We start from the raw sequence: 19809 nt of genomic DNA on the forward strand, positions 1-19809 counted from the left end.
TCACAGTAAATTCTTCCAATTTGTATTTATTATCATCGCGTTTAATAGCTGACTTCATTTAACCTTGTTGATAAACCTTTTTATTTGTTTCTTTATTCTATGTGGGTAATCCAGATGGAGACTGGGACAGCAAAATTCCACATCACAATAACATGAACATAATAATAGCAACCTTTGAATCAAACAGAAAAAATAAAAATTTGGTATATTTTGCTGAATCAGTATATTACAGTGGTACCACCCTACAAAATGTTCTAACCCCCTAGTGCAAACTGCGTGGTTCTATTACATAGTCATCGTTATAATACAAAACTTCAAAAAGATAATTATCCCCAATATCGCGTTCCGTTCCTCTATCATGGAAATAAAAATTCGCTTTCCCAGTTCTGAAGGAATTGACTTTTCCAATTCTCGTCTCCCCTTCGTAACTTATTCTTCCAATATGGGTCTCCCCCCAGCCATCTTCGTGTCCCCCAATCACCCCAACTTTGTCTTCCATATCCTCGTGAAAATCCTTGGCGGTAGTTACAACCCAACGAAGATGATTTTGTTCACCACATAGAATCTACAAACTGTGTTTTAATGAAAGATTTCTATCGAACGGTACTTACTTTGATGTATTTGTCGGTTTTCTTGGGTCCGTTCAGTACCGCTATTGCCTCTTTGATTCCTTGATAAATGGGTACTACTTGCCAGCCTCCGTTTTTAACATATGCTTGACCGATGTAGAGATCTTTGCCGCTAATGTCTCGTCCTGCAACGATAGCATCCGAAGGGATAGTACCCGTGTATTCTCTCCAATAGAAATATCGGTAACCACAAGTACAACAAATATAAGACAAGAAAAGTGTTGTTGCGAGAAGAAGCTTAAAACGAATCATCGTAGAGCTGCAACGAGACTAAACGAATTTTGTGGAAGTGGTACTGGTAAGTCATCAAGTAATGCTTTTTTAATTGTCTTTATTTCAAGTTCTTAAAAGTCAATAATTTTGTTTTTATAGGTTGATTATAGTAAGGTCAAACGTTAATAATTAGCAGAAAAAACCCAACAGTCGAGTACCGGTTTAAATATTTTGTTGATCCTTTGGAGTCATCTCAGGTATAAGCGTTTCCCTTATATCAAGTTTTTGCCCAAAATCGGGGTAACACAGTACATCGTATACACTCAAGTTGTTCTCTGAATCTTTACTAGCATAGAAAAATTTGGCGTTTCCTAGAGCGAAAGCATTGATTTTCCCAATCTGGGTACCACCTTTCGTGGTACTCTTTCCTATGTAAACATATCCCTTACTGTCTTCATGTCCTCCAAAAACCGCATGTTTGTTCAGTAATACAACGTGCAGATTGGTAACATTAGCAGGAACCCATTCGAAATTCGCCGGTGGTCCACACAAGATCTAAAATTACACGTTTTTAAGCACGTCTAAATTGGTACGACTTGGTACTCACCTTGACGTACTTATCTGTCCTTTTCACGCCTTTAATGGGCACAGCTACCTCTATCACCCCGGGATTGATCGTTACTGGAAAAACCCCCTCGTCTCGAATGTAAGCCTGACCTATGAAGATGTCGTGACCGAAAGATTGACCCCCGACTACAGCATCGTCAGGAATAGTACCATCGTAGTCCCTCCAATAGTAATCCTCTTTAACTCCAGAAACCTTGTCCACAGTTAAAGAAACCAAGAAACCAAAAACGAAAATAACTAACATCGTGACACCAACTACTCTTTAGGTGTTTCAAACGAGTACTAACGCTCATTAACGACCGAACTTTATCAGTAACTCATTAAAAAACCTCAAATATGCTATTTTTTATTCATTGCTACATTTACAAACAGACTCCAGGTCCGTTGGGTGGCTGCGCCGCAATCCCCCTCATGTTCATCCTACAAGCGTGTTCCTCCAGCCTCGGTTGAGCAGCCCCAAAATCATTAACACTTTCCGCAGACCAAAGTTTCTCGGCTGTTGCGCACGCCCGAGGCCACACTCGAGGCATCACATTGTACTCGTTCACCGATTCCGTCCACATGCAGGCTGCCCCACCCAAAACCAGCTTCTTTTGTTCATCGGTACCATCGAAGTTTAGAGGTTCGCACTCGTAGAACTTTTGCCAGTCGCCGCCGCTGGACAAGTGGTCTAAGTACCAGCAGGAAGAGAAGACACCGTACTTGCCGGCTTTAGTCACCTAAAATGGTACAAGTTAGATCGGGCTTTGAATGAGTACTAGTGGTACGTCTCTGAGGGTGTCGAAGCCTCCGCCTCGCCACACGTGGACGAGGGTGGTGTTCGGGAGAGTGACTCCGTTGACGAAAACTTCCTCCCAGACGAGGTATTTGGAATTTAGCTTGTCGAGGAGGTCGACGACGTGCTGGATGAAGTAGTTTTCCAAGCCTTCGTACGAGCTGATGTTGTTGTCGCTCATGAAAGTGGTGATGTCGGGGTTGCTTTGCCTGGAATGTGAAGTGTGAAAAGAGGGTTAGTTTTAGTAGTGTGGTGGTACCAGCACGAGAAGTCGACTTCATCGCCACCGATGTGGAAGTACGAGTCCGGGAATACCCCCACGACTTCTGTGAAGAGGTTGTTGATGAAGTCGTAGGTTGTGTCTTTGCTGGGATCCATGGGACCGAGGTAACCATTGGGTTGGTTGTTGGAGTAGCAAGTTGTTAGTAGCTCGGGGTGGGCTGCACCCCACGAGCTCGTGTGTCCAGGGGTGTCGAATTCAGGGATGACTCTAATCCCGCGGACTCGAGCGTACTCAATAACTCTAGCTACGTCGCTTGGTTCGAACACTTTTGACACCGGGTGGTACGCACCTTTTTCACTAAGGTCACCAATTAACACACACCCAAAAAAATTCAACCTTGTTTACCTCAACTCTGGATATACGCGACTCTTGTACGGGAAACTCTGGTCATCAGTGAGATGCCAGTGGAAGACGTTGAATTTATTATAAGCCATTCCATCCAAAGTCTGTAGGATGATATACACCGGAAGAAAATGCCTACTGGTGTCTAAGTGCAGCCCCCTGAACGAAAATCGGGGAAAATCTGTGATGGTAGTGGCGTTTATGACGAGCTAAAATTCACGTGCTGCAGCGGTACTATTTTACACGTGGGGGTACTTACGGCGTCTTGCTCCAAGTAGATAAGTTGTGAGAAGGTTTCCAAGCCTCGCAGCGCCCCCCAGATGGTTTGTGCAGAAAGGGTGGCCCCATCGGCGTTCACGGTCAGTGTATCTACAAACCACCATCAGTACTAATACACAACTTCAAAGTACTTACAATTTTCGTTGTCCCCGAAGTCGGGGAGAGCGTCATCTGTACACTCGTCGCTCACTTCCACCTTCAAACTTTCCAAATTCCCCAAGAAGCTTTCGTCTAGCTGCCAGAACTTCGTGTGTTTTTTTCCCATTTCTGCCAGTCGTCCTCGTCGTTCCAGAGAGGCCGAGGTAGCAATAATCGACCAGTATCTAGTGAAAGCATCATCGAGTAAACTCGGACAGCCGATGTCTGCGGGACCCTATAATCTGACACTTGACATTTGACACTTCTTGGTGGGTTAGTACCTGGAAACTGAAGGTGTGTGGTCGTACTATAAAGTAGTCCGAAGTTTTTTCTTCCTGTTGGGGTTTCGGCCATACTTGTCCTTTTGTGGCTCTCACGGCTGGACCGTAAGCGCTGGAGATAACGACGAGTGCGGATAAAGCTATTAATAGTTTGAACATGATTACGGGTTATCACGTACTAGCGCAGGGATGCAGGCAGCAGTAGTATTTATATTCAAGAGCGAGGAGATTGAGATCGGTCGATATGGAAAGAGGAGATACTAATCAGCTGTTGAGGAACACAAATCGGACACTGACAGCATGTGAAGTCCTTGTGATACGCGAAAATAAAGCAATCGTTCCTCAAAAAAATTAGGTCGTACTTTTTGTTATCTCCGTTATTGTTATGGTTATTGTTCTCGACGGAAAGGTTTAGAGTATTTTGAACAAACACTCGAATGGAGAGTACCGTTGAAACTTTGACTTTAAAGTTGATTGTTTTGTAGTGAACAATCATTTTCTGGGGAAATGGACAATTGGGTACTAGAGAAGGACTTACGTTTCTGGTGTTCTTTGCCCTAGAGGTACAAATATATTTGATCTTTTATAGTAGATTAGAAAACTCTTTAACTAAATCCTGCACCTTTGTGAAATAGGTACTTCTTCCAATTTTCATATATTTTCAAAGAACTACTCAATTCAAAATTTACGCACCTTTTTTCAGTGCACGACTAAACTATTTATCTGCTTTATAGCAAAATGTTATCTCAGAATTTTGTTTACTTTTTTTACTGCACAATCATAGTATCATTTGTGCAACTATCGTAACGTGTACTACACGATGTGGAGGTTGTACATTCTACTAAATACGTTCATTTTTGTGTACGGGATAAATCCTGGTCCTGATATTCAACCCTCCAAAGGAGAGGTGTGGCCTAAGCCCCTAAGGCAGGAAAAATACGGCAAGTACTATTTAATCGACCCTATAAGGGCTTTCAATTTTGAGGTAAGTTTTCTGGCAAGTCTTTAGATAATACACCATGTATTTGTAGCTACTTAAAGAAATAGGTTGCCCAAAGTTCGTAAATGATGCCTTTGATAGATACGTGAAGATTATAAACAGTACCATTGCTTTAAAACTGAAGAAAGGTGTCTGGGAGAAGGTCGTACCCGAAAAGAAGGAAATCAGTGATGAGAATTTCCTCGGATATTTGGAAAGCATGACCGTAAATATCGAAAATGAGTGTTCCGGTGAAGACATTGTTCCAGGTTTAAGAGAATATGAGGATTGTAAGTAACACCCATGTGGTGGTACTTTTGCGAAATTGAAGTTCCAGATTCACTGAGTGTTGACGAGGATGGTGCCTACTTATACACATTGTCGATTTGGGGGGTACTGCGAGGTCTAGAAACTTTTTCGCAGTTGATTCATTTGGAAGACGATAGCGTAAGTACTTTTTTTAAAAAACAGATTTCCTAATCAAATTGTCTAATTAGTTGATCATTGGTACCACTTTCATCGAAGACTATCCCAGTTTTCATCACAGAGGTATTCTAATTGACACTTCCCGACATTTCCAACCCGTGTCCATCCTTCAACAAATGTTGGATGCTATGGCGTACAACAAATTCAACGTTCTGCATTGGCATATGACAGATGACCACAGTTTTCCATACCGGAGTACCACCTTTCCAGAACTAAGGTATACACTTCGGTTTAAATACAACACGTTTGTAAGTCGTTTTTAGTGAACAAGGTGCGTACCACCCGACTGAGTTAATCTACGACCAAGACGACATTCGTCTAGTTATCGAGTACGCTCGACTGCGAGGTATTCGTGTCATACCGGAATTCGACACCCCTGGTCATACAAGATCTTGGGGCGTCTCCCATCCAGAATTACTCACTACTTGCTATGAAAACAACGAACCCAGTGGAGAATTGGGACCTATGGACCCCACTAAAAACACCACGTATGATTTTATAGCCAAACTATTCCAAGAAATCTCGGACGTATTTCCGGACTCGTACTTCCACATTGGAGGAGATGAAGTAGCTTCTGGTTGTTGGTTAGTATAGTCTTAGTTAGTATACGCTTCTTTGTCACTTCATAGTGTTTAGGGAAAGCAATCCCGACATATCCACCTTCATGGACCAAAACCACATCGCCACCTATGTAGATCTAGAAACCTACTTCATCCAAAAAGTGATCGATATTTTAGGTACTTCCAACTCCAACCACCTCGTGTGGGAAGAAGTTTTTGTCAACGGGGTACAACTACCCAACTCTAGCGTCGTCCAAGTTTGGCGAGACAACGGTTTAAGCACCTTAAGAGACGTAAAATTTCCTCATCGGTACTACCTTGTCAACAAATCGAGATTCTAGGTAGTTGCCGCGGGCAAATTCGGTGTGTATTCCTCTTGCTGGTACTTCGCCTCGCTGTATTTTGGTGCAGACTGGACTTCCTTCTACGACTGCGACCCTTTAGCCTTAATAGAAGACCAAAATCAAAGAGACCTAGTTCTGGGCGGTGAAGCTTGCATGTGGGGCGAGTACGTCAATCAGTTCAACATAATTCCAGAAGTTTGGCCTGCTGCCAGTGCCGTCGCCGAACGACTTTGGTCACCTGCGGACGTCACAGACGTCGAAGACGCTAAAAGAAGACTAGAGGAGCATGCCTGTAGGATGAACAAGCGTGGAATTGAAGGACAACCCCCCAACGGACCTGGGTTTTGTGTTTAAACAATAAATTTTAAACAGAAAGATGTTTTTTATTTAAAAGCATACACTCGGACCTGTAGGTGGTTGGGCCTTTATCCCTCTTCAGTTCATTCTGCACGTCTGCTCTTGTAACCTGCTGGCGATAGGCCACAATTCTTCCATCTCAGTCTTGATGGAGTCAGGGGGTGACCAAAATTTTTCGGCCGCGACGCTAGCTCTGGGCCAAATTCTAGATTCTAGATTGTTGTCGTCGACCACTTCCGACCACATACAAGCTTCACCTCCTATGACTAAACTTTTTTGTTCGTCGGTTCCTGGAAAATCGTGCGGGTCAGCGTTGTAGAACTTCAACCAGTCGCCACCTGTGTTCAACTGGTCTAGGTACCAGTACGAGGATAGAATAGCTGGATGACCGGCTTCCGTCACTTGGTTTAGAGTAGTTTTTGGGTTGGTGCTTATCCAGACGTGAACCACTGTGCTTTTGGGTAACGTAACACCATTGGTGAAGACTTCCTCCCACACCACAGTACTCATATTTAAAGAATCAACATAGTTGATGATTTTTTGGATGTAGTAACTCTGAAGAGCCACATAGTCGCCTTCTATGCCATTTTCAACCATAAACTGATTAACCTCGGGATTACTTTTCCTATAAAACGTATAGTGAAATCACCGTCAACTACTAGAACTTATGTAAGTACCAACAAGAAAAATCAACTTCGTCACCTCCAAGATGGGTGTATTTATCCTTAAACACACTCTTAATCTCATCGAGTAACTTAAACATGAAAGCGTAAGTAGAGTTTCTGGTGGGATTAATGGGTCCCCATTCTAGTTGTGGTACGTCATAACAAGCCGTGAGTAAATCCGGTTGACCTAAACCCCAAGACAGAGTGTGTCCAGGAGTGTCAAATTCTACCATTACCCGAATTCCTCTTCTTTGTGCGTACTTTTGTACCTCTTTGACAAAATTTTGGTCGTAGACCCAAAGAGTGGGATGAAATGCGCCTTTTTCGCTATAAACACTACTAGAAGAAAAGTACCACTGGGTCTATACGTACCTTAACTGCGGGAAAGTCTTGCTCACGTAAGGAAAACTATAGTCGTCGGTGATGTGCCAATGAAACACGTTGAGCTTGTGGTACGACATTGCATCTAGAAGTTTGAAAATGTTGTCTTTGCTGTGATAGTGCCTAGAGGTGTCCAAAAGAAGACCACGATGGGCAAATCTGGGATAGTCGTGGATGTGTGTACTTTCAACTCTGTGCTGTTTCGTGGTTATTCAAGTCTTACACGGTACTAAAACTTACACAACTGTGGTCTTCTGTTAAGTAGATGAGTTGAGAGAAGGTTTCAAGACCTCGAAGTATACCCCAGATGGTACTAGATGATAGTTTTCGGGTACTAGAACTGAGTGTCAATTCATCTACACAAACGTTAATCAGAGTGAGTTACAGTGGTCACCTACATTCTTCGATCATCTCGAGAGACGGCAATTCTTCGTCAGAGCACGGACCGGTTAAGTCAATTTCAAAACTAGTCAAGTAACCCAAGAAGTTAGAATCAGAACTCTCGTAACACGTTCGTACTTTGAAGTAAATTTCTTTAATGCGTCGACTGTTAAAAAGAATTAGGTTCCTGTATCTAAGTAGGGCTTCGTTCAAAATAGTACAGGTGGTACCGACTGACTGAAATTCGTCTACTATGAAATGTAAACACAAAACTTGCACTCACATTAAACTGAAAGAACGACGGCAATAGTGTGAAGAATCCATCATCTAGAGCGTCCTGGTGTTGAGGTTTGGGCCACACTTCTCCCCTAGAAGCAGGTATTAAAGGTCCGGGCTTAAAAATAAATTCGAAACACGCGATTTTTGCGAAAAACAAAACACAAACCAAAATAAATTTTAACATATTTTGCAAAATTGCGAAACGTTTTTGAAGTACCGACTAGATAAGTACCTGATAAAAGATAAGTGGTATGTAATAGTGCCGAATAATTGATTATCTCTGATAACACCTTGAGATTTTTGTTTTTGTTTCCGTACTTATGTGTCTTCTTAACAAAGGTCACCAGCTACCAAATGACTTAGACAGGTTCAAGATCAGATTAGATTCGAAGATCTGCTCTTATAAATGGAGATCCGTACTGATTAACCATACAGTTACAACCATGCTTAAGTCAATTATTCTTTTTTCGTTTTTGGTGGGGTGTGCCCTAGCTCTAGGTCCTGCTGTGTTGGCGACCAAGGGGGCGGTATGGCCAAAACCACAAGCCGAGGAAAAAACCCAAGACTACTATACGATACTACCACATGGTTTTAATTTTAAGGTAATAGAAAAGTTAGGTGGTACCGGATATAGTGAGGATTCTAGGTACCTGACAACGTCGGCTGCCCGAATTTCCTCAACGATGCTTTGACGAGGTACTGGACGATTATAGCGACGGCTGGTTCAAAGGTTTCGCAAAATTCGTGGACGCGGTTTCAAGCGGATGGAAATTTTTTGGGAACTTTACAAACTTTGAACATAGATCTAGAAGCAGGGTGCGAAAGCGAAGACATTTATCCCAAGGAAGGGGATTCCGAAAATTGTAAGGAGCAAAATTTGGTAGTCTAGTTTTAATGTTGTTGTTTCAGATACTTTGGTTGTTGATGCACAAGGAGCCACCCTTTCGGCGTCCACCATTTGGGGGGTACTTCGCGGTTTGGAAACTTTCTCGCAGTTGATATATGTGGAGCAAGACTCAGTAAGTACCACTATAATAATTCCATTTGGAGTGTTAAGTCTTTCACGTAGCTCATCATTAATGGTACCACTATCACCGATGGTCCCCGATTTACTTACAGAGGGTTGTTGATTGACACCTCGCGTCACTTCGAACCACTTACTATTATTTTTGCAATGTTGGACGCTATGGCTTACAATAAATTTAACGTTTTCCACTGGCACATAGTTGATGATCATAGTTTTCCTTACAAGAGTCGTACTTATCCTGAACTTAGGTAAGTCAAAAACGGTGAACTTTGTCAAATAACATAGATACTACTTACGTGTGTAGTGATGAAGGTGCGTACCATCCGTTCTCAAAAATCTACGAACAAAGTGACGTCGCTCGAGTCATTGAGTATGCCAGACTTCGTGGAATTCGAGTAATCCCAGAGTTTGATACTCCTGGTCACACCAGTTCCTGGGGAGCTTCTCACCCAGAATTATTGACCGCTTGCTACTCCAACAACGAACCCAATGGTAACTTCGGACCCATGGACCCCACGAAAAACTCTACGTACGACTTCGTTACCCAACTATTCACAGAAATCGTAGATGTGTTTCCCGACAATTACTTCCACATCGGTGGAGACGAAGTAGATTTTACCTGTTGGCAAAATAACCCCGACGTTGGTACTTTCATGGGAGAAAACAACATCGCCACTTACAAAGAACTGGAAAGTTTTTACATCCAACACGTTGTCGACATTTTAGATAATCTAGAATCGCAGTACCTCGTCTGGGAAGAAGTTTTCGTCAACGGGGTGGTTCTACCAAATTCTACAGTCGTTCACGTTTGGAAGAACAATGGTCTCACCACTTTACGCAGCGTAATGCATGCAATATTTTTTTCAAAGTTGCAATTGTCATAATCTTGTTGTAGGTCGTCCAAGCCGGTAAACGCGCTGTTTACTCTTCTTGTTGGTACCTATCAGATCTGCAGAGTGGTGGCGACTGGAATGGCTTCTACAAGTGCGAACCGGTGGCCCTAATCGATGATGAAGCCGAATTAGATTTGGTTGTGGGGGGCGAAGCGTGCATGTGGGGCGAATATGTCAACGAATTTAGCATAGTCCCGAGAGTCTGGCCTAGGGCTAGTGCGGTAGCTGAGCGACTTTGGTCGGACCGAGAGGTCACCGATGTCAATGATGCAGCGCGACGGCTGGAGGAGCACACTTGCAGGATGAACAAGAGAGGAATTGCGGCTCAGCCCCCGAACGGACCTGGCTTTTGTCCTTAAACAATAAAAATTAAAATCTTGGAATTTTAAAAGTCGCTTCGGTTTTTTATTTCCTTAATTAATTTCGAAAAAAAATTGTTGGGCATCACTGGAACTGAGACTATGTTGAGGGTCACTGATTTTAGCAAAAGTGGCGTATCGTCGGATTGGTGTTAAAAATTTACTAAAGTTCTTTTTCGTAATATGAGTCTAGGGTTGGTGTTAAAAATACATTTCTATTAAATTAGGCGATGTGAAAAGGCCAATTTTACAATAATAAAAAAAAAAAATTAAATGGGTTGGTACTCTGCGAGTGACAGGTGACAGCTGACATAAGAACGACTGTCCCTTGTAAATTATTTATTGTTGAATAAGAGCCTCGTACGCCTATGGCATCACTCCTCCTTCGTTCGGGGGCACTCAAAAAGTGCCCCAATCTAAAATGGTGCTGCTCTTATTCGTTACTTCAGTTCTTATAACCTCACTTTCTAGGTCTATTGCTAGTCTTTCAACAACATCAAGTCGACTTAGCGACGACGTGTCTAAGGCCGTCAAGCAAAAAGAAGCCCCTCAGATCACTCACGACACGGCCCTTTTGAACCCTGAGGAAATCGAGCAGCGCAAACGTTTGCAGGGTTACATAACAGTCGATGCTCAAGTAAGACTAGTTTTGTGACTTTGAGACACTTAGTGTCGTTTTTAGAGCAACGTGGCCCCCATAACCGGGCAGCCTGAAGAACACGTGAAGGGGCGCTTGGTGCGCATTTATGAACCAGCTAAGAATGCTATGCAAAGTGGCACTGACAATACAGGTCACTGGGAGATGGATTTTGACACCCGTGAAAGGTGGGAGAACCCGTTGATGGGGTGGTGCTCCAGGTGAGTTTGGCGGTGTTTAGCGAGCAGTTAATGAAGGTGTGTCTTAGCGGCGACCCCTTGTCCAATATGAAAGTTCAGTTTAGCTCGAAGGAGGAAGCCATCCGACATTGTGAGAAAAATGGTTGGGAGTGGTACATCCAGGAGAGTTCGTTTGAGAAACCGTTCAAACCTAAGTCGTATGGGGTTAATTTTTCGTGGAATAAGCGTACGCGTGTATCTACGAAGTAGTTGAATTAAAGCCGGGTTTGATTAATCTGGTTTTATTAATTTAAAAGCTATAACTTTGACAATTTAAAGATTTGTACACAAGTCTACTCTAGTGTTTCCGCTACTATATTAAAATTAACAATGATATTTAAAATATCTGATGAAGGCAATCTAGGTAAACGTTATCACTAGCAATATAAATAGCTAACAAAACAGCAAAAGCTGCGTGCCGGGACGCAATTCCGAGCACGCAGCCCCATAACTTTGGCGATTATATACATTTATTAAATATTTTGGCAATAAACTTTATTTAAATCTGCCTCATAAAATGCAACAATACAATTTGTAACAATTTATGAAAGTCGCAACGGGAGGAGTTGTCCTCCCGTGGGGACCCCTCTAGATGCACAATATCACAATGAATAAAACCTCTTTGCGTAATAAGGAAGAAGAATTCATGTAAACAATTTATAATTTATTTCCAAGCAAAGACAGACTAGTTATTCTCTACGTCAGTATGTACACTACTGTTTCAATGCACACGTCTGGCCCCCTGATTAGCTCAATTTTGTCAAGTCAAGCGAACAAAAGCGGAATTTGGAATTCGTCAAAGAAGAATTTTAGGAAGAACAAGTTTCGTCTCAACTAAAAGTGCGAGGAGTTGAAATCGGTGGGTCTGGGTGCACTAAACAACTGAGAGTAGCAGTTAACCCTATTTAAATCTCGTAACAATGTGTTGGTGCGTTCTCGGCCCCCATCCAACGGCTATGTACAGAAGGAATGTTTCTACAGGCTGATATGTGATGAGAGAAGAAAAGGGGTTCGATGGGGGCCGCGAAGGCGTACAAAACTGTAGTCTTTTTGTGTAGGCCTTTGAGTAATGTACAATCATATTGTCAACATATATTTACATCAACTCTCGTCTAGTTTTAATAAAATAACGCCAACGAAAATATCATGCTAATTATTTTTTTATTTATCCCTTAATCTAGATGCTATTCTTCCTACTGATTGTACGATGTCTCTTGTTGAGATATAGTCATAGTTTAAGTAATTGACTTAAGAATAACCTGTACGTTAAGTTATTGATTAAGTTTCTTAGCTATACAAACTGTTTGATCAAAAAAATTCAAAATCACTCGATTTATGCGCTATCTACAAAAATGCATTTTTGTTGGTTTTTCTTTTTATGTACAATATGCCCAAAGCATCTGAATTAGAATTAATTCGCTTTATCATTTTCTTTTTACAATAACCTTAAAAAATTAACTTCTAATTGTTTCAAATAAAAAAGTTGCGGGGGCTAGGCGGACGTCGCGTGGAGCTCGGATAATTCACCATTAAACAAACCACCACAAATTAAACCCACCCCTCGTTACTCACCATTCACCCACACATGCCTGAATCTGGCCTTCCTATACATCAACAAATCGTTACCCTAGATTCCAATCTGACAAAAAAAAAACCTAGATGATCGAAAAAGTCGTCTAGTAGACCGTGAAATTTATTTTTAAAATGATAATGTTGGCACCGCAAGGAACGCGGTAGTGTTGCCAACATAATTTTTTAACATTAAATTTCAACGGTTTCTAGACGACTTTTTTTGCATCGCGCTGTGTAGCTTACCATATTTCCTGTATGCAGTTCCCTAGAAAATAAATCTAGATTTTTTAATTGGAAATTCATCATCTTAATCCTGGTCATAATTAAAATTAAATTCATTTGTCAATTAATGTCATAAAGAATCCCTCATCATACTCAAACATACCTAGGGAAGACCACGATGGAACCTCAAATTGATTGTCCGCATAAGAAATTTTCGAAATTTGTGATGACGAAAATTTTTTATTTTTTGATTTGAAACTCATTATTATCTTGTGCATAGAGAGAATTTAGCTAAATTCTGAAAATTTAGTGCATTAACTTAATTTATCTTCTCCGATATAAAACGACTTTCGATTTTCCTTGATTTTCTGTAATTTGTTCCGGAATGTGCGCCGTAAGTGTATCAGAAGATTACAGCAATTTATCTTCATAAATAAAAAACAAGCTCGAAGTAAACACCCTCTGCATTAAGAAAAAAACTCGCGTGGAGATTGTTGTTTTCCGGTTTCAGGATCCCCGCCCCCGCTGGCGTCCGTCCCGCCCCCGCCCTAACCCTACGTTAAAAATTATTGCAATAGTTCGGTGTGTGCGAGTTCAGATCAGCTATCTGTGGTGTTAACGTTAATCGTACAGTCCGGCCCTGCAGCCGCCGCCGCCTCGGCCGTCCCCGAGTCGCCGGGCGTCACCTCAATCTTAGGCGCCGCCTCCGCGTCATCGTCCTGATTGTACTCCTCACTCTCCCTATGAACTAACACTTGAACCACCGTCGCCTCGCTCTGTTGTCTTTGCAGAGGCGGCTTAAGGATGGGTGCTTCTGGCGAGGCCTCCGTCACTAAAATACTAACGTCCGCACTGTTTAACGGCTCCGAGTCGGGGCGGTGGGCGGCCGCGGCCCCGCCGCCCCCCGTCGTCCTCGCCTTGACCGAACCTACCCGCTTCCTCCGGATGATGCTGCCCCGCTTCGGCTTCGCCTCCTCGGCCATGGCCGGGTGCAGCGACTGCGCCGACGACCGCTTGGCCGGCGGCGGCGACGCCGTCTCGTCCGGCGTCTCGACGGCGTCCTGGTGCCGGAGGAAGAACGGGAAGTTGTAGATGCTGCGGCGGCGCGGCGCCGGCTTGTCGGAGGCGGGCGTCGTCGCCTCCGGCGTGGCCTCGCTCACCTTGATGTGGACATCGGCGGCGTCGCGGCTCAAATCCAGCTCCTCTGGGTCCATGTTGGTGGCGCTCGAGAGCAACAACAGCGGCAAGTTCAACCACGGACCGCCCAGCTCGCTGAGGTCGCTCGCGTCAGAGGCCCTAGAGGACTTGCGAGAAGAGGCGCGACTCCCTCGATGGACATGAAGGAAAGCGGACAGGCGGCCCTGCCAGCCACCGCCCGGCGACGACGTCTGCGTCATCTCGTCCACCTCCTCCTGGACGCGCTCGCGCTCGCGCTTGCGCCTGCGGACACAAAAACAATCAAAATCCACCACTACCACGTCTTTCCTCCAATTGAACCCACCACCGGAACCACTCACCCTGAAGTGCTTAAAAAAATGGTGCCCGAGAATGAAGTCGGCTTCGCTATCTATACATGTGTTAAAAAACGGAAAACTAAAGCGGTAAAACATAAAAGTAGCCATTCGTTCAACGGACTCGATTATGATGCGTAAAAACACTCACTTGATGTAATCCCGGAACGACTTCTGAATCAGCCTTGCGGCCTTATCCTGGCGCTTCCATATCCTCGTGGAGGAAACAATCTCCAGTTCCTTCCTAGTCGGGAACTGCTTCTTGAATTTGATATCCATTTGCTCTTGCAACTGGAACACATAATTTTCGTTCATCTCACTACTCCCCGCTCGTCTCCACTCACCTGTCTAAAGTTATCAGTCTCTTCCACGTGCCCAAGCACGTGCTTAACTAACGCGTGTAGAATATCTAAACAATGTATCTTATTGCCCTTGGCGATGGGCAAATTGAAGCTCACTAGCGCTACCGTGTTGGGTTTCGAAATGCCTAAGGGAGGATCTAAAGAAGCGATGAAGTCGGAGAGTTGCGAAAACCGGATAAACTGAGTAGCGTGAGGATCGTATCTGCGGGAAACGCAAACGTAAAACCACCCCCCGACTATTCCCACTACGTACTTGCTCCACCGTATGTAGAACATCTCGAGGTCGTCCTCGACGATCCCGATCTCTTCCTCCTGGTGGGCCTGGTTGAAGTTCTCGAGGATAATAGCTATGTACATGTTGATGACGATCATGTAGTTGATGATGATGAAGCTGGTGAAGTAGATGATGGACAGGAGGGGGTAGCCGCAGTCGCCGTTCGACTGGTTCCTGAACGTGGGGTTGCAGTCCGGGGGCTCGATCATCAGGGATTCCAGCACGTCGTTCCATCCCGCCGAGGTGATCAGTCTGAAGAGCAGATGCATCGACCTTCCGAACGTTTGGAAGTTGACCATGTCGTCGAGGGCGCCCTGCTGCTTGACGTGGCCGAAGAGGAACATTCCGATGATGGCGTAGATGAAGGTGATGAGGGCCAAGAGGGCGCCGATGTTGAAGAGGGCCGGCAGGGACACGACGAGAGCGAAGAGGAGCTTCCGGATGCCCTTGGCGGCCTGCAATTGTCTGTTAATCGAGGAAGGAGAGGGTGAGGTCGCTGACCTTGATCAAGCGCAGGATGCGCCCTATCCTGAACACCCTGACCACTCGGAGCAGGGTCGGCGACACGGGGAAGTCAATCATGATGTCTTCCATCAGGATGCCGAGAATGGAAGCCAGCACTAGTAAAAAATCGAACACATTCCACGGAACCGTGAAGTAGTGATACCTTAGACCTATAATCTTGACGATGGCCTCTGCAAATCACTAGCGTGAGATCGGGACGAACCAAGTCACTTTCGTTTCGTTACCTAAACCGAATACTGTAGTGAAGAACGCGTTACTAACTTCTAAAATAAAGAACACAGCGTGGGGCTGATTGTAATGCTCGATCCCCATCGACAACATGTTGAGGAAAATCAACACGAATATTGCAATTTCGAACCTACGCGAGTTCGACAGGTCGTAGAACATGGCCAGAAACTGGTTCATGGGTCGCTTGATGACCTTCTGGGGTTTTTTCCGACCGAGTTTCTTCATGGCCGTGTAATAGTGCTTCTGGCTCTCGGTGAGGAACATCTCCAGCACGCCACCTTCGTACTAAAACAAGCGATTAAATCAAGTCAGTCCACCATTCGGCGACATACCTTCTTCTTCAACATGTTGAAGTTGTCGATGATGACTCCAATGAACAGATTCAACGTAAAAAAAGAACCGCACACTATGAAAATAACGAAGTAGATGTAGGCGTAGAGGTTAGCTTCACGCTGTGGCTGGAGATCCACCCCTCGAGCGTCGACGGCGTCCGCCATCACTTCCATCCACCCCTCGAACGTGGCCTTGAAGGCGAAAATCAAAACACTTCTTCAGTTAGGGCAACACTTACCACTTGGAACAAAGCGAGGTACGCTATCCCTACGTGATCGAAGGATATTTTCGAGTTGATCCAAGTATAGTTGCGATCTAAACAGTCTTGGCGTGTATTTACAATCTAGAACGTCGGGGTTAATTCAGGCCTAAAGTAATCGTTGTTCTTACATCTACGGTTACGAGCTCATCGTTTTCGTCCAGGCATTTGTAGAATTTCCCCCGGAAAAACTGTACACCCATGATGGAGAAAATCAGCCAAAAGACTAGACACACTAGTAATACGTTGAAGATGCTGGGTATTGCGTACATCAAGGCATTCACTACGATCCTCATGCCTTGCCATCGACTAATGGCGCGTAAAGGTCGAAGGGCACGAAGGGTTCGCAGCGAACGCAAAACGCGCAAATTTTCGTTTTCTTCGATTAATAGACTGAAGAGGGAGACCTGAAAGATCATCGTTAGAGTGAAATTCCGATTATGATCATCGTCGTAAAAGAGACAAAAAGGGGTCTTGTTTTAGGTTTTATTATTTCTAAAAGGGTACAAAATCATCTGTTGCTTCGTATTTCGTTTCTGTAGTCCACGAGTAACCAGACGGCGTCTGCCCCGTAGACAGTACTGGCCGAAATTCCAATCAGACGTACCCACCTACTGAGAGAAGGGTGGAGTACAAATTCGGTGGCAGTCGCTACACAGTACAGTATAAAACAAGTACAAGTAAAAATAAGTTCCGGAAGAGTCAGATTGTTGTTCGAGATATGCAGAACGAGCCACAGCAGGGTACCAATTAACGAGATGATGGGTAACATGTTTAAAAAATGTTTCTTGGGGAAATAAATGATGGCACAAATACTTGTCACGATTTCTAGGAATTTGAGTATCTCGCGAAGTGTTATCAGCTTTACTAGTTGGTTTATAAATCGTTTTCTGCAGTTGCGACGTGGTTCTTGGATTTGAAGGGGTCCTGATTGGCTTTGTTCTCGTATCTGTAAAGGTTTTAATGCCGGTTTTATCATACTATTTTGTACAACATGTCAATTTGACAGTGAGTCTGTCGTTCTTTATTCATAATAAACGTACATCTATCTTATTGTCTAGTTTCGAAATATTGTATAGGAAACTTTGATACTAAACCCATAGAGAATACCGGTTATGATTACAATGATTGCAGGTGTAATCCAAGTGACTGTGTCGTGTGCTTCTGGTCCTGGTGATTGTACAAAGTACAGAATCATGACGGTTAAATACGCAACACAACAAGCTACATCGAAGATAATTTGTCCAAACAGGAACTCGATGGCTATAACGTGCAACACCAACCATATTAAAGTACCAAGAAATACACTCAGCGTAATCATCAGCAAAACCTGTCTTGTATGTAACAAAATCATACACGTGATACCAAAAACAAGTTGCCATGCTCTCAAACAACCCAACGGCGTTTTGCAGAAGTTCAGCAGCTTCGAAACCAAACATTCGGTTTGAGGTTGTCGCGATCTCGTATCTTCGTGTGACATTTTACGTCTAACTGACAGACAACAATACTTACAAAAACGATTAAAAAATCCAGCAGCGTCCAGAAGCTGGTAAAATACTTGTGAAACCCCAACGCGATCCACTTCAAAAACATTTCGATGATAAAAATAACCGAAAACGCAAGATTCGTCCAGTACAGCACCGACTTCAAGTCGGGATTTTCGTCCAAATGAATGTCTTCGAAGCACAGAGTCACACTAGACGCGAAAATTAGCACTAGAATAAACCACTCGAAACTCGGCGTATCCACCACGCGTAACACCATAGTTCGCACCATGGTCCATTTCTTGCCCACTCTGGTGTTAATGCAAGCGTTGAAACAAGCACACCTGAAAAGCCGAAATGAGTTGGGGAAATCGCCAGGGTACTGCATTTACTGCTGGTAACAATGCTGGGGAAAACAGTTTGGCGGCGTCCTCGGCGGCTTCTTGTGACCGAACATCGGGAAGCTGCCCATGCCGTCGATGTACTGTCCCTTGGAGTTCCGGCGACCGCCGACCGTCAGCTCGTCCACGTACGAGACCAGAGTCTGCCACGGTTGCTGGCTGTCCTCGTCGTTGTGGTCGCTCTTGGTGTTGCAGTTCTTGCTGGAATCAGGACACAAGGCGGACTCTTCGTCGTGCTCCGTGTCTGCTGAAGTCCCCCTGTCGATGTTCTTCATCTCCACGCTTTCGGTGTTGTCGTCTGAAACAAATCGAGACCGAATCCTACCGACTGCGCCAATCGCGCGTCCGGCTGCTACCTTTGCTGTCAGTCGTCGTCCCCCGGCCCGACGACATGTTCTGCAGCAACCTAACGTCAGTCTTTTTGTTCTCGAGTAGTTGCGCTCTCTCAGCGCTGTCGCTCTCCTCCGAGTTGCCGTTAATCAACGTCGAATACCTCTTAGAGTATTTGCCCTCGTTTTCCCCTTCTTGTATTGTCTGGAAGAGAGCCGGTGCTTGAGACGCTCGCGCCACGACAAGTCCTCACCTGATAGTCCGGTGGGTGGTCGTAACTTATGATGGAGATGGGTCGATTCATGGCTTCCTGGTAGCTGCGCTTGTCGCGCGGAAACCCGACCACTGTCTGTTGTACAGCTTTCGTCGTCACGCCTGAGGGAAGAAAGAGCGCGTTGAGTTCGAGCCAAGATAATAAATTTTGTCAACAGGTTAGTGGAGAGATTCGCGCATAAATCTGCCGGATCATAGCGTCCATCGTGCAATTACCGTCGCTCCAGACTTTATCATACAAATCGATAGTCGGCTCTACCGAGTGTAAAAAGGATAACGAAATCATGCAAATGGAGCCTTCAAGCTCGTTATAACGGCCGGAGATGATTTTAACTCCAACGACATAAACGCAGGTTTTTCACGCTCTTATCTGCGAATCGAGCGCCCAAAAAGAGCCACACGCTCGGATATAATCGGGACATCTAGACCGGAGATTACACAATTGAATGCCGACTATCCGCACGCTTTAGTAGGCCTTCATTAAATTTCTGAATTATCCCGGACCTCGCCTTTGATCGCAGAAATGCTAATTCCCGCTTTTGTTCCCGAATGACTAATTCATGGCGTTTAATAAACGTCGGCTTAAGTAACCGAAGCCTCACCTGTTTTGAAAGCTTCTTCTTCGGCTCGCCTCTGCATCACCTCTCTGACTATCTGCTCCAGTCGGGAGTTGTTCTCGTTTTGTTTTTGTTCCTGGATGCGCTGCTGGCGCCTTTTTCGCACCAGGTCGCGGATCCTTTCAAAACTCTGAGCTAGTTTCGACGCATCGCCGACTTCCTGTTTAACAGCACGGTCTTTAGATTTAGCGCGGGGGTTAAAGTACACATGCATTCTGTTGAATTGCTCAAAAGTTCTATCGTTTTGTGGTGTCGGGCACAGAA

The 19809-nt window shown here is 44.3% G+C and overlaps 7 protein-coding genes across 10 annotated transcripts in view; 3 read left to right on the plus strand and 4 right to left on the minus strand.

Annotated features, from left to right (window-relative positions):
- On the minus strand, window positions 1-1714 carry LOC135124169 (uncharacterized). The gene is made up of 3 exons (XM_064049051.1): window positions 1450-1714; window positions 612-1397; window positions 1-565 (listed from the first exon to the last, which is right to left on the minus strand). Exons 1-2 carry the CDS (start codon window positions 1711-1713, stop codon window positions 1065-1067), a joined length of 597 nt encoding a protein of 198 aa, XP_063905121.1. The 5' UTR covers window position 1714; the 3' UTR covers window positions 1-565; window positions 612-1064.
- Window positions 1715-1802: 88 nt separating this feature from the next.
- Window positions 1803-3842, minus strand: LOC135124166 (beta-hexosaminidase subunit alpha-like). Its single transcript, XM_064049047.1, has 7 exons — window positions 3568-3842; window positions 3284-3521; window positions 3129-3238; window positions 2873-3078; window positions 2504-2824; window positions 2237-2453; window positions 1803-2188 (listed from the first exon to the last, which is right to left on the minus strand). The coding sequence occupies exons 1-7, from the start codon at window positions 3724-3726 to the stop codon at window positions 1832-1834; spliced, it is 1608 nt and encodes a 535-aa protein (XP_063905117.1). The 5' UTR covers window positions 3727-3842; the 3' UTR covers window positions 1803-1831.
- Window positions 3843-4279: 437 nt separating this feature from the next.
- On the plus strand, window positions 4280-6311 carry LOC135124165 (beta-hexosaminidase subunit beta-like). Its single transcript, XM_064049046.1, has 7 exons — window positions 4280-4552; window positions 4599-4836; window positions 4884-4993; window positions 5044-5249; window positions 5296-5616; window positions 5669-5885; window positions 5934-6311. The coding sequence occupies exons 1-7, from the start codon at window positions 4388-4390 to the stop codon at window positions 6288-6290; spliced, it is 1614 nt and encodes a 537-aa protein (XP_063905116.1). The 5' UTR covers window positions 4280-4387; the 3' UTR covers window positions 6291-6311.
- Window positions 6299-8183, minus strand: LOC135124168 (beta-hexosaminidase subunit alpha-like). The gene is made up of 6 exons (XM_064049049.1): window positions 8004-8183; window positions 7738-7957; window positions 7580-7695; window positions 7331-7536; window positions 6971-7285; window positions 6299-6918 (listed from the first exon to the last, which is right to left on the minus strand). The coding sequence occupies exons 1-6, from the start codon at window positions 8181-8183 to the stop codon at window positions 6372-6374; spliced, it is 1584 nt and encodes a 527-aa protein (XP_063905119.1). The 3' UTR covers window positions 6299-6371.
- A 32-nt stretch (window positions 8184-8215) lies between these two features.
- Window positions 8216-10313, plus strand: LOC135124164 (beta-hexosaminidase subunit alpha-like). Its single transcript, XM_064049045.1, has 6 exons — window positions 8216-8601; window positions 8646-8862; window positions 8909-9018; window positions 9069-9274; window positions 9331-9868; window positions 9922-10313. The coding sequence occupies exons 1-6, from the start codon at window positions 8320-8322 to the stop codon at window positions 10276-10278; spliced, it is 1710 nt and encodes a 569-aa protein (XP_063905115.1). The 5' UTR covers window positions 8216-8319; the 3' UTR covers window positions 10279-10313.
- A 239-nt stretch (window positions 10314-10552) lies between these two features.
- Window positions 10553-11389, plus strand: LOC135124170 (NADH dehydrogenase [ubiquinone] iron-sulfur protein 4, mitochondrial). Its single transcript, XM_064049052.1, has 4 exons — window positions 10553-10702; window positions 10750-10915; window positions 10961-11136; window positions 11184-11389. Exons 1-4 carry the CDS (start codon window positions 10647-10649, stop codon window positions 11362-11364), a joined length of 579 nt encoding a protein of 192 aa, XP_063905122.1. The 5' UTR covers window positions 10553-10646; the 3' UTR covers window positions 11365-11389.
- A 101-nt stretch (window positions 11390-11490) lies between these two features.
- The window catches only part of Nacp60e (Na channel protein 60E), a 398987-nt gene continuing 390668 nt past the window's right edge, over window positions 11491-19809 (minus strand). For 2 of the 4 annotated variants that reach the window (XM_064049043.1, XM_064049040.1), the window contains 14 exons: window positions 19531-19705; window positions 18909-19030; window positions 18682-18859; window positions 18317-18623; window positions 17953-18268; window positions 16572-16847; window positions 16420-16524; window positions 16181-16372; window positions 15845-16133; window positions 15597-15790; window positions 15075-15550; window positions 14804-15023; window positions 14611-14750; window positions 11491-14388 (listed from right to left, as the gene is read on the minus strand). In XM_064049043.1, coding sequence (XP_063905113.1) covers window positions 13548-14388; window positions 14611-14750; window positions 14804-15023; window positions 15075-15550; window positions 15597-15790; window positions 15845-16133; window positions 16181-16372; window positions 16420-16524; window positions 16572-16847; window positions 17953-18268; window positions 18317-18623; window positions 18682-18859; window positions 18909-19030; window positions 19531-19705 — 3831 coding nt within the window. In that variant the 3' untranslated portion in view covers window positions 11491-13547. The remainder of the gene's footprint in view (window positions 14389-14610; window positions 14751-14803; window positions 15024-15074; window positions 15551-15596; window positions 15791-15844; window positions 16134-16180; window positions 16373-16419; window positions 16525-16571; window positions 16848-17952; window positions 18269-18316; window positions 18624-18681; window positions 18860-18908; window positions 19031-19530; window positions 19706-19809) is intronic. The other 2 variants (XM_064049044.1, XM_064049041.1) reach the window with 2 other exon arrangements.

Source organism: Zophobas morio, unplaced genomic scaffold, assembly GCF_036711695.1.
Source record: "Zophobas morio isolate AGI-343-1 ecotype UQ-CSIRO unplaced genomic scaffold, CSIRO_AGI_Zmor_V1 ptg000007l, whole genome shotgun sequence".
NCBI lineage: Eukaryota > Metazoa > Arthropoda > Insecta > Coleoptera > Tenebrionidae > Zophobas > Zophobas morio.